The 12,594-nt window shown below is 46.3% G+C and overlaps 1 protein-coding gene across 5 annotated transcripts; it reads right to left on the bottom strand.

The window, feature by feature from the left end:
- Positions 1–997: 997 nt before the first annotated feature.
- ythdc1 (YTH N6-methyladenosine RNA binding protein C1) lies at positions 998–12,133 on the bottom strand. 5 transcript variants are annotated; one of them, XM_080303714.1, is made up of 17 exons: positions 11,946–12,133; positions 10,782–10,883; positions 10,222–10,511; positions 9,151–9,547; positions 8,995–9,057; positions 8,802–8,917; positions 8,417–8,525; positions 8,196–8,313; positions 7,451–7,535; positions 7,224–7,378; positions 4,925–5,004; positions 4,756–4,792; positions 3,418–3,457; positions 3,103–3,168; positions 2,721–2,912; positions 2,442–2,626; positions 998–1,907 (listed from the first exon to the last, which is right to left on the bottom strand). In XM_080303714.1, the coding sequence occupies exons 1-17, from the start codon at positions 11,971–11,973 to the stop codon at positions 1,898–1,900; spliced, it is 2,073 nt and encodes a 690-aa protein (XP_080159840.1). In that variant the 5' UTR covers positions 11,974–12,133; the 3' UTR covers positions 998–1,897. The 5 variants fall into 5 exon arrangements, with proteins under 5 accessions (XP_080159840.1, XP_026030704.2, XP_080159841.1 ...); XM_026174919.2 differs by having other exon boundaries at positions 8,802–8,896; XM_080303715.1 differs by having other exon boundaries at positions 9,151–9,544.
- Between the last annotated feature and the right edge of the window lie 461 nt (positions 12,134–12,594).

Here is a 12,594-nt window from a genome sequence, read left to right as displayed (position 1 = left end):
CTTTCTGCAGGGGTTTTCCGAGACAATCCGTTCAGTGTACTTCACGCACTGAACGACAAAAGGAGGCATGTGAATTATATTTTTATTTGTAGTGTTACAAACCCCTCTGACGCCTTGGCTTCCAATCACAAATTCATTGTGCTCTCAGCAGTAATTCCTGGTACATTTTGTTTTCTAAATTTTATGTTTATTGGTGTGTAGATGGATGTATTGTCGTGTTCTATTTTCTTGAGAGAAAAAAATGCTCAAATTATGACTTTTAAAAATTAATTGTTAAATGGTTACATAGAGCCATGGACCTCTGCCTTTCAGGGCTCAGAGAGACAAAGGATGACACACGAAAGCAGTAAGCATGTTAATGTGATTGGTTAAAAAGTCGGGGGAAACCACGGATTTAGAATTGGGTCCCCTTATCTGGCTTGAGTCTAGTATCTGGCTCACATTTCATATCCTGCACCTATTGGACATCTCTTTGTAACAGGAGATGACTCTTCCCACATCACCATGGCAACCACATCCCCTCCTCTGGTCAGGCCTATAGAAGTGAAGAGAGAGAGAGCTCTCCCTAGCTCCATTATTTACATAGTTGTTTTCTGGGTAGTGGTGTCAGTGTGCACCAGCCTGCTTCCAAGCTCTATTGTGTAAATCTCTACCATTGGAATGTGTGATATAAGTGTGGCATTTTTTTTTCTCAACACTCTATTCTGCATTACATATTTGGGCAGATAAAACATAAATGTAAGTTTACTCTATCAGAATGAAATTTCAGATACAAGTGGTGGAAAGCTTTCTCCAAAAGGTGGACGGTGCCTTCGTGATAGGGTGAGGAGTTCAGTCATTTGGGAGGAGTTCACAGTAGAACCACTGCTCCTCCACATCACAAGGAGACATCTAAGACTGTCGCCTCCTGGGTAAGGTTCTCCTGGGAGGAGTTCCCCAAGTGTAGACCCGGGACATGCTGGAGAGATTGCACTTCAGATTAGCAGAAGAAAACAACTAAATGATTTACTGTTTTATTTTAGATTTTAACCTTTATAGAAGTGGGTGGGTGAACAGCGTTCATTGTTCATAATGCACGTCGCACTCTTCAGTTGCAGTTTTTCGGATGTTCATTTGTTATATTTTAATAACACGTTAACTTTTGTCGTAACATGTTTTCATATCATATTTAACATCATTTTATTTTAAGTGTTTTTCTGCCTCGCTGTCTGGAGTATAACATGTAATGTTGCTAATGCACAATAAGATGCTGCACAGTTAAGCATCATGGTTCATTATTTAAGAATGGGATTAATGGTTTAAAACAGCTTTGTTGTTGTCAGCTTACATTAAACAGTTCTCAAATGTAACTTCATATCTGAGTGTTTCTTAGTGCTAGACCAGTCGATTAGTCAAAATTTTTTTTCCATGGTTAGTCGACTAAGACATTAGTCCAGGAACATCTTTAGTCTACACGGTTGTGTTGACTACCACAAGGTGAAGAAGGTCTCAGTTTGATGCTTTATCCACACGCTGCATGTCCTGCAGCCAATTTGGATGATCTTAAAATGGTGATCCCGAAAATGGTGCTCCAGTTCTTGCCCCTTGGTCGCCCACTGTGACGTATCAAAACTACTCTCTGAGGCAGGTATCCGCACCTGAATATACACCCGGACCAAACTTTAGTTCATCTGAAGAACAATTCATCTTTAATTATTGTGGCTAACAGCTCATATTTCACTTGGAGACTTAACTACTGCTAAAACTGCATAAATGCACACAACTACTATCATGGAGACTACAGACTGGACCAGATGATGATGATGATGATGATGGTCACCTACAGTCATCACTGTGCAGCTCTTCCTGGGAGGAAGCAGGAATATGAAGCGTTACGTGGATGTGCAGGGAGCCCCACTTAGTGCGTCCTAACTCCCCAAACAGGAAGTGAAGAAAACAGGGAAACAGGATGAGTTTCATACTTAAAAACATTTAATTTGAAAGCTTTAACAGGAAACACTGCACTACTTTTCAGAATAAAATGAGAAATTGTTACAGAAACATGTTCATAATAAAAGTTTCTTCCATTATCTTATGACATCTTAGATCTGAGTACTGGGTCTAGATTGCTTCCACCCTCACGTTGGGCATCACCAGACTCTCAAAACATAAAAAAAAAAAATGAACACAGAGCATTGTGGGAAATCTGGCACTGCACCAGGAGTCACACACAGGCTGCCAAAATAAAAGTTTTGACCAAATATTTCTTTGTACAAGTTTTCACTTTATTCACATAAAACTGATGATGTCATCACTCAGTTTGTTTGTTTTTAATTCATAATTTTCAACAAAAACAGCAAACCAGTCAAAAAGCAGTGCGGGCTGCCAAAAAAAAAAAAAGAAAAAAAAGAAAAAGAAAAAAAAGCAGTGCAGGTTGCCAAGAAGTGATGTCATCAGATCACCTGCGGTACCGCCCCCTCTCCTTGTCCCTTTCTCTTTCTCTGTCTCTATCCCTCACTCGCTCTCGCTCTCTGTCACGGCGCGGGCCACCTCGCTCACGCTCACGCTGACGCTCTCGCTCCCGCCGGCTGCTCACCACTGCCTGCGTCCGCCGCAGGAAGTCGTCCACTCGCATGTCATAGTCGTGCTGTATGATGGAGGAGGGTGAACAAAAACAAAAAAACAGTAAGAGGCTGTGCTGATCACTAATCAATACGCCTGATTGGACTGAGTGAACTTACTGGGCTGGACGTGAAGGCGCGGTGCTGCGGTGCTCGTTGCTTATCTCTGAAGCGAGGGGGCGGGGCCTCGTGTGGTGGCAGGGGTGGGTGGTGATGATGGTGGTAGGCCTGGTGAGGGGGAGGCGGTGGGTGGCTGTGGTGGTAGTAGGGTGGATGGTGTGGGGGTGGCTGCTCCACGCCGGGATAGCCCGCCTGATGACACACGTGGCATCATCATTAGATCAGTCTGTAGTGACTTTAATAAAGGCTTTTAATCTGAAAATTCTCATGCAACATCTTAAAACACAAAAACAGTTTCCTGCTTCCAGGTAAAATGCATGTTTTCATCATCTGTCACAGGCAGGAACAATCGATCAGAACGTGATTAATAACCTATTCATACCAGAGTCTGCCAGGGCGCCGGGGGGCCGACACTGTGGTGGTAATCCCTCATATACTCGTTATAGGACTGAAGCAAGAAGGACAAAGGTGAACACAGGTAAGGACACAGCTAAACACAAGAAAACCCCTTCCTGTCTGAAATCAAATGATCTGCATGTGGTATTTGTGATGATTACGGGCTGTTTTTAATGGAAAGACTGAATCATTTACAGTTTTATTTATGTTCACCCACACCTCTAATCAATACTAATCAGACTAATCAATAAACAATCAGTGAAGTGATAAGTAATCAATGAAGTGAAACGTTTGGACCCACCCCATTGAGAAACACGTCTCGTCTTACGCCAGAAAATCGCCTGGAAAGAGAACAGATTCATGAGAAATTCAGACTTTCAAATTTTATTATTATTATTTTTTTAATTCAAGACGAAAGTTTAGATCCTTTGAATCTTCACTTTATCATGGTGGAGGAGTTTCTGATCAATATATGAAGGGACTTGCAGGTGGCAGAGTTTAGTGTGGATGCGGTCCTGTGGGTCTGCCTGGGTGTGATGGTTGGGTATAGACCACCTGCCGTGGCCGTGGTAGTTGGGCGCCAACCACAGGGGCAGACCTCAACAGTCTGGTCCCAGCAGCCCATACCGGCAACAAGAATGGAGGACGTCACACTTGTGGTATGGAAGGAATCTGAGCAAGCACGTGAGGCTGAGAAGCCAGCTCAGCTTCTGGAACTGGAGTTCGGCACCTGGATGTTTAGGGGTTCCTTCATGGACTAGAGTTGTTTCCGTGACTGAGCACAGAGCAGCACCTCACCCCAAGAAACATCTAGAAGCTCCACTTTAATTCTGCCAAGGGCAACAACAATGTCACCTCGATCTGGCACGATTGGGAAGAATGACCTGCTCGTCCTGAACCTGAGTGGTGTTTTGTTATTGGTTTGTCTATAACGAACACCATGTTTGAACTTAAGGGTGTTCATAATTTTGTAATTGTATCACCAGATCTAAGGCCTCAGGTGAGGAGAGGAGCTGAGGTGTGAACGGATCACCACCTGATGGAGAGTTGGATCAGATGCATGGAGTTGTGGCTGTAAAGTGGTTGGTACCTGTCGTCTGGTAACCCTTTAACCATATGGTGAACAACAGAGGAGCTATCGAGCTGAATAGAGTCCTTTTGAGCTTGCTAGACTCTGGACGTATAGTTGGAGGTGGAGGAACACCTCTGAGGATCTCCTAAATTCCTCTGCAAACCATTCCAGAGAGGAAGCAGAGTCTGAAGATCAGGTGCATGACTTGCCCATCACAGTAGCTAAAAGACTTCCTGGATGTGTCCCCAGTTCTTGCACGTCATGCGCCAGTCTTGGTTGAAATACCCACCAGTAACTCTGGACTGACAGACTTTGGTGATGATCCCCTTTGTAATAAGGTGAACCAGAAGGATCACAGCTGGGGATATACCTGGAAGGTCTAAGACTGGGTACAGGAGAGTCTGCTGTCAGCTGAAACTCAGATTCAGGAGGAACAGTGCAGCGTTTGTTCTGGATGTCTGGTCAAAGACATTTGAAGATGTGATGAAGTTTCTAATATCAGTCTGATTACATCAACTCAGGGTCTAAGAGGAATACAGAAGAAACCCGATTCCAGGTGTGTCTCACCTGTCCACTGGCTGGCTCCTCAGGTCCTGGATGAACCCTAAAAGCACGACACATAAAGTTCGGTTGAGGTGACAGTGAATGGCAAACATTCAGGTAACAGGTGTGTTCGACACCTGCACCTGAAAATCTGGGTCTTAGTCGGCTGTTTAAATGGAAGCTGCACATTAACCTGCTCGCTGGCTGAAGTCTGGTGGACCGTCAGGTCGCAGTCGCTTCCTGCCGTGGAGGTCATACTCTTCAGGTCGACGCCTACATAAACAAGTCCACAGGTAAGACACACACATGCACTCAGGTACACTCCATCACACACACACACACACACACACACACACACACACACACACACACACACACACACACACACACACACCAATACAAACCGGATACTTCCTCAGATCAGACTCCAACACAAGAAGAAATCCCCCACCCTCCCCCAAATCCGTTTTCACACACAAACTCGAACTGCAACACAATCAGCCGCTCTGTGTGGTTCACCTGTGACTTCACCTGTGACTTCACCTGACGCTTACCTGGACGAATCAGATATCACACAGGTCTAGTAACAGAAAGCTTTGAGGATAAAGACAGACTGATTTGGACATTTACACCAGGTGACACCTTCAATTTGTGCGTGGAAACAGCTTTGTCTGTAACATGATGTTTAAACGCAAGAAAGTCAGACGCTGATAAAGACCCTGTTCAAATCCTGTTCTGATCCTATTCCAGTCCTATTATGAACATGTTTCAATCCTGTTCTGGTCCTATTCTAGCCCTGTTCAGATCGTGTTCCATTCCCATTCTGGCTGAATTAAGGTGCTGTTCCTGCCCTACTCTGGTCCTTTTTAGGCCCTGTTCTGATCCGGTTCCAACCATATACCGATCCTATTCTCATTGTGCTCTGGGCCTATTCCAGTGCTGTTCCAAATTTGTTTTGGCTTATTTTTAAATCAACTGATGTCCACACAGAATCTCCCGTTTTAAAAGTTTCACTCTGAAGGATGAAAACAGAATCTGCAGTCTGACAAAGTCTCTCTCTCTCTCTCTCTCTCTCACACACACACACACACACACACACACACACACACACACACACACACACACACACACACACACAATAAAAAACAATAAAAAAAAGAACAAATGAAGAAGAACCTCTGAAAGGGACAACATACCGCTTCTGCTGCGTATGAGGGAGGGGCAACACTTTAAAAAAAAAAAACAGTTTTTCTCCTCATCAGTCCATGTTAAAGGCTTTTATAAACCCTCTTATTTTGAAAAGGTGAGGGGTGATGATGATGATGGTGCAGTCCTGTCAATCAATACACAAAGCCCCGCCCCGTGAGCCCTGCCCCGCCCCTTCCAGACCAGCAACAGTCCTTAAACAGAAATGACAAACTGCGTCGTCTTTCTGTCGCTCCGTCCATTCGATTAATTTTATGCTCACTGTATTCGTCCATCAGAGCGACACACACACACACATCGACAACCAGCTCGCCGTCCTGTGTGTGTGTGCCAGTGGGAGGAGAGGGGAGGAAGAGGGGAACATGACTGTCCTTTCATGTGGGGGAGGGGTCACTTTTTTCAGTCCAGGGGTATTTTTTTTTTTTTCAGTCTTTTAGGCACCTGCAACTTTACCTCATACAACCAGAGGGAGCCCCGCCCCCAACACACCACACTTCTCATTGGATACAGTCCAGAGGCCTTGCCACAACACACAACCTTACTGGATACAGTCCTGAGGCCCCTCCCCTTTAGACTCACCACACCTCAGTGGATACAGTCCAGAGGCCCCGCCCCCTCCTGACCAACCTGTAAAACCCGGTCAAACACCTGAAACAGTCCATTGGGGTCTCAGATGCTCCCTTACTTCCTTTTTTAGTTCTACCTCGCTCACCCTCCCACCCCCTCCTTCGTCAGTCCAGCCAGTGACGCTTGTCCTTTCTGCTTTTATTCTGAAAGGGTCAGCTTCAGTCCAGCTACAAATTTTCACTTTTTAACCTCTGAAGTATCAAAATCCTGCGAAGACAAAGAGCTTCAAAGGACAAATTTAACAACAACAAAACTTCAGCTCAGCTACGTAAAGACTACAGACCTAAAAAAACAAAACAAAATTCAGCTAAAAATTACAAAATAAAACAAAGAGATGTTGCTCAGCTCACACTTCAAAGGAAATGAAACTCAAGTGAAGGGTTAAACTTCCTCTGTGACGTCAGCTGTTTAACGCTTGTCGAGGACTTCACTTCCTGCCTGACTTTAACACCTCGACCAAAGATGCAGAGTGAGGCTTCGCTCCGGGAAGCTCCAGACTGGAAAAATAACAACCAGAGAACCAGCAACGCGAGCCACGGGAAAGCTAGCCGCCAGCTAAGGGCAGCGGCTGTCTCCGTCGTCCAGCATCAGGTGGCGCCGTGGTCACAGCAGAAGAAGAAGAACAGGAAGCGGGAGGAGGAGCTTGATGATTGGCTAACCTTCCCGGTTCACGTTGTGGTGGTCGGCCCCGAGGCCGCGGCTCCGATGGTGTGCGACGTTTGTGACGAATGCGGCGAGCCACCTGGTGAATGTCCACGTTCTCATCCAATGGAAACAGGGCACAGAGCTGAGCACCAATGTCCGGCTGGATCTCCTGAAAGAGACACAGATTTGCATCATGTGATAGAACAGGAAAACGTGATTCGTAATAGAACAGTCAGCTGACCTGGCCGTCACGTCCAATTTTCACCGGCTTGTGTTCGTTCCAGGGGTTGGAGAGGTGGGCGGTCTTAATGAAAGGAAGCTCCCTCCTGAAAAGGAAATAAAAAAGAAGACAACACTGAATGAAGTAGCCAGCAAGCAGCAAGCAAGGGCATCAGCGGTGAACCATCACACAACACGTGAACTACATCTATGCAGAGGTGGCTCCAGAGGTTCACACCTTCAGCAAACGTCATGAGGCAGAGCCCCAAAATCCACCAACGCAAAAACACAGAGCAGCCTGCTGTGGCGACTCCTGGAGATTTATTCATAACACGTGAAAAGACCCAGGAAAACCGAGTTAGCGATAAAAACGATAACAAAATAACGCTAAAAACCGATAAAAACCCTGAAAACCATACATTTCACACCCGAGCCTCAACTCTCGCGGCCCGGTACCAAATGACTTGGCCCGGGGGTTGGGGACCGCTGAGCTAAAGAGCTGACCTAAGACATGGACACACCCCAAACAGCAGCCAGCCAGCCAGGGATTTCACGTTTCACAGGTAGTTATTTTCAAAGCCAATATCCTCGATCTGTTGGTCAAAGCCCAGAATCAACCCAATACCCTCTGCCTCCAGTTCATCCATAAAATTTTGTCCATAAAATTTAAAATCAGAACCGGAGACCGAGATCAGTCTAGGAGAAGTCAAACACTCACCAGGAACCAATAGAAACAGAGTATAAACCTACTGGATGGAGCTGTTTACCTGCAGAGCCAGTCAATCTTAAAGACTCCTCCCAGCATCTTGGCATTCATTCCAGCAGGGAGCACCCAGTGGATCGGAGAGCCACCATGATGAGACTCTGACGCCAAACGAGCGAAACCTGAGGATAAGACAAAACAGACCAATCAGAGTTAAGAAGAGGATAAGGTGAATAAGGTGAACAGACAACGACATATGATACTGAAAACCTCTTTTCCTCATACCTTGGAATTTTCCACTTTCCCTCACAGAGAAGATGAGAACGACGCTCCTAGCTGAGCGGAAGGCAGCATTGAGCTTCTTCTCGTTCACCGGCAGTGTCGACCAAACACCCTGTAAACGCCAGAAACACCAATTCATCCTCAGCTATCAGAACAAAACGGGGAACAACACAGGGGGTGACAGGGAACGATGACAGAGGGAAAATCGAGGGGAACAACAAGGAATGACACAAACTACACTGGGGAAGACAAGGGAAAGAGAGGGAACAATGAGGGGAACAACACAAGGAGGAGGGGTGACAACAGAAAATGACAGTTGGAACCATGAGGGAGGTGACATGGATTGAAAAGGGGAACAATGGGGAACAGCGAGGGGGTCAACGTGTACCTTAGCTTTGGCCAGTGACACATTCTCGTGGTTGTTGCTCTTAATGAGGAAAAATCGGGCATCTCTCAGGATATAACGCAGCTTGCTTGTTGGATCTACAACAACACAGGAAATAGCTGTAATCTGATTACTTGCAACTCAGTAAAGGTATAAGTGTAGTAACGGGTAAGTAACCATGGAATATTGTCCTTACTCTCCATGCCTTTACGAACTGCACGGACCGACGATGACAGCTTCTCCCGCTTCTTTTCTGAACCTTTCAAATTAAAAGCAGTAATTTCAAATATTACGTCATCGTTTTTTATTTCTCCTTGAAAAGAAAAATGTACATTACTAACTCTATGGTTACCTGAGGCCTCGGAGGCGGAGCCTGAGTGTGCTGACTCGCCATCATCAGAGAAGCTGACAGAGGAGGCGGAGCGTGAATCACCAGCCTCGCTACGTGTGTCATAGTCATTGCCCTCACCACCACGACGGTCGTACTCTTCTTCTTCCTCCTCATCCTCCTCCTCCTTCTCTCCTTCCTCTTCCTCCTCCTCCTCCTCTTCTTCTTCTTCCATACCTTCTTCCTCCTCTTCCTCCTCTTCCTCCTGGTCATCTTCCTCTTCCTCCTCTACATGGGAAGCAGCGGGGGAGGAGCTGCCCGATGCCTGTTCTGAGCCGTATTCTGCTCCTGTCTCGTCCTCTGATTGGTTCTCCTCCTCATGGGGGGGGGGACTTGCTCGCCGCTCATCACGGCGTAACTTCTGAAGACAAACAGGAAGTTAATACGAATGGCTGGAAACTAGGGCTGCTCAATTAATCGAATTTTAATCACGATTACGATCTGGGCTTTCAACGATCATTAACAATGACTGAGCCGATTATTAGCCCCTCCCTCGTGCTTTACTCTCGCGCTGCTCCGTGTGGCAAATCGAGCGCACCTCTCTGCATTTTGAACACGCGTCACAACAATTAAGAGGACCCGAGGGAAGCTCGGAAAGCTAAGCAGAAGTTATTTGGAGAGGAGAGTGACTGCCGTTGGTTGAAAAGAGGTAAAAAAAAAACTTCAGTGGTGTGGAAACATTATGGGTTCGCGGAGTCAGACGTGGATCAAGTAGACACAGTGTGTAAACTTTGCTACGGTGTCGTAGCTGCACCACAGAGCAACACTGCGAAGTTTACTAAACATAGATGTTTACATTTTTCATTTATTTTTTATATTGCAAACATTTGCACTGTTATCAGTATTTGCACACTATTTTATATTATTTTTTGACAATCTTTAAAGTCATTATTCAATACATTGTTATTGTTAAATAAATATCGTCAAATAATCGAGATCTCAATTTCAGTGAAAATAATCGTGATTATCATTTTTGCCATAATCGAGCAGCCCTACTGGAAACCGTTAAAATTATACTTTTAGTGTAAGCAGTACCTGACTCAGACCCTCCAGGCCTCTCTGGGACTCTCGCCGTCTTGCATCCTCTCCTCCACGGCTCCTCGTCACCTCTCGGGCCCCACGTCTCCCCTTTCGTTCATCATAATACTCATGACGGTAAGTGGTGGAGTGCCGGCCGCGAGGGCTCGACGCCTTTTTAGAGGAGGACAGAGATGGCCCTGGAGCTCTCTTATTGGAGGATGATGACCTAGAAGTACCGTGGCCTGACGAGGAGCGGAGCCTCTTTAGATCCTGGCTGTCAGAACGCTCGCTCTTCCTCTTCGTACCTGACAGACAGCGATGAGGGCTTAATAACATGCACAGTTTTTAATAACTTAGGTCAGGAATGTTCGTGATACTGTCTAGTAGTGTCAGTATGTTTAACAGGCTATAGTAACATCTGTAGTACCAGCTACAGTAGTACCTTTAGAATACTCTCTATAATACTGTCTATCTTCTTTAACTGTCTGTGGTATTCTCTGTAGTACCGTTTGTAGTATTCTTTGTAGTGCTGTCTGTGGTACTGTCTTTAGTATTCTCTTTAGTACTGTCTGTACCTTTCTTGTCGCTGATGTCACGCTCTGTCTCGGGGTTGTACAGCTCGTCATCTTGATCAGGAGCTTCAGTCAGTAAATCTTCCAGAACGTTCAGCTCTCCATCTGAAACCACAGACACACACACACACGTGTGAGAAGGACAGGTAACGCACACCTGGCTGATTAGGCAGAAGGAGGACTCTGTTATTGTCTGTCTGTGTTGGTGTTTATAGACCAAAGCCTGGGTGACACACCTGCTGATATATCAGATTTGATTTCTCACATCTGAAGAATGAAAGTTAACAAGTAAACCTAGAGAAACCGCATACCTGTTGGAGCCCACAAGCAACAATCAGTTCATCTTGGCACAGCCGGGCACAATGTAAAGTAAGTAGTCCACAACTTGTTGACCCAATAAAAGTACGTTTGTAAACATATCATGTCGGAAAGGACTCATAACTAACTCCACATGAATGTTAGAGAGACCCATCGATATTACACTAACATAAAAACTTATAAGAAATAAATCTGGAGCTTTGTTCACAGCTTTCAGGAACACGTTGCTTTAAAAAAATCTCCGCTGCCCATAAAAGCATCAGAGGAAACTGAACATCGCCTGGTCCTGTCCAGATGAGGGATTTAACATCAATTACCATAGTGTTTTAGCAGGTAAACAGAGGAAGCTGACTCGTTAACGCTCTCGTCGTGTTTACGCTCCTCTGATCACTGCTGGATTTAGCCACACGTCTCAGCCAATCACAGGGCAGCAGCTCTGTACCAGCCTGTTTACCTGTAAACAGTCTCCCTAGTTCGCTTTTATGCGATCAGATGTGTCGTTAAAATCGACCAAATCATTGACCCCTCACCCCCGAACACGTCAGAGCTTACTGTGGCCCAAAACGAACTAGGTTCCGGTTCCACCTGTTCTCAGGCGTGCTTAAAGCGGCCTCAGCCGTAAAATCAGCAGTTTTCTGATCGGAGTCTGATGCAGTGAAAGCGAGCCGCTCATCAGCGTCGTGATGGATCAAACACGAGCTGCTAACGCACCGACACATCAAATGGTCACGCGCCCGTCAGCAGCATCGATCATCACAGTTATTATCGATTAACGATCCGCTCCGAGCGGCATCAAACAAAGGCAGCTCGTGGCTAATGCTAATGCTAACAAAGGTCCTCCTCACTCACCTTTGTCCTCGCGCCGGTCGGCCGCCATCACCGCCGCTGTGCCGCGCGCGCAGGTACCGCTTCAGGTGAAGGTGTAGCTGTAGCAGATTTGTTGGGAAGAAGCTGCTACCGGAGGATCCGAGGGTCAGCAAATGGCGGACTGTCTAACAGCAGCGTCTTCTTCTTCTACTTCTGCTGCTGCCAGCCGACAGGTGAACACCGCCACCTGTCGGGCCGGAGCACTGAGTCTGCACAGGGCACAGAGAGGGGCTGAACGGGATTTCTCAAACCTGAACGTGACCACATCACACAGACAACCGAGAGAAACCACATCACAGAGCATAAAGGTCGCATGCACTGCAAACCGTTTTATTCTCCGCGGGAGTTTGCTTCATTCATCCTGGCCGCTGTTTACATCCCGCCAGACGCAGATGCGCAGGCAGCTCAGTGCGCACTCGCGGAGCAGATACTGCACATGGAGCGGACATTCCCGGACTCTCTCATCATTGCTCTTGGGGACTTTAACAAAGCCAATCTGAGCCATGAGCTTCCCAAATACAAGCAGTATATTAAATGCCCGACCAGAGAGGAGAGGACATTAGACCACTGTTACAGCACGATCAGCGGGGCCTATCGTGCAGTGCTCCGCGCTTCACTCGGACTTTCTGAC

The sequence above is a fragment of the Astatotilapia calliptera genome, chromosome 7 (assembly GCF_964374335.1).
Source record: "Astatotilapia calliptera chromosome 7, fAstCal68.1, whole genome shotgun sequence".
NCBI classification, from domain to species: Eukaryota; Metazoa; Chordata; class Actinopteri; order Cichliformes; family Cichlidae; genus Astatotilapia; species Astatotilapia calliptera.
Note: the sequence above shows the minus strand (reverse complement) of the source record. Positions and strands in the feature narration are given on the sequence as shown.

Coding starts and splice junctions, on each gene's coding strand:
- ythdc1 (XM_080303714.1), bottom strand. CDS start 11,973: ATGGCGGCCGACCGGCGCGAGGACAAAG. Junction 8,918..8,994: donor AGTTCGTAAAGGCATGGAGA/GTAAGGACAATA, acceptor ATCAGATTACAG/CTATTTCCTGTGTTGTTGTA. Junction 4,793..4,924: donor AGACTTCAGCCAGCGAGCAG/GTTAATGTGCAG, acceptor TCGTGCTTTTAG/GGTTCATCCAGGACCTGAGG.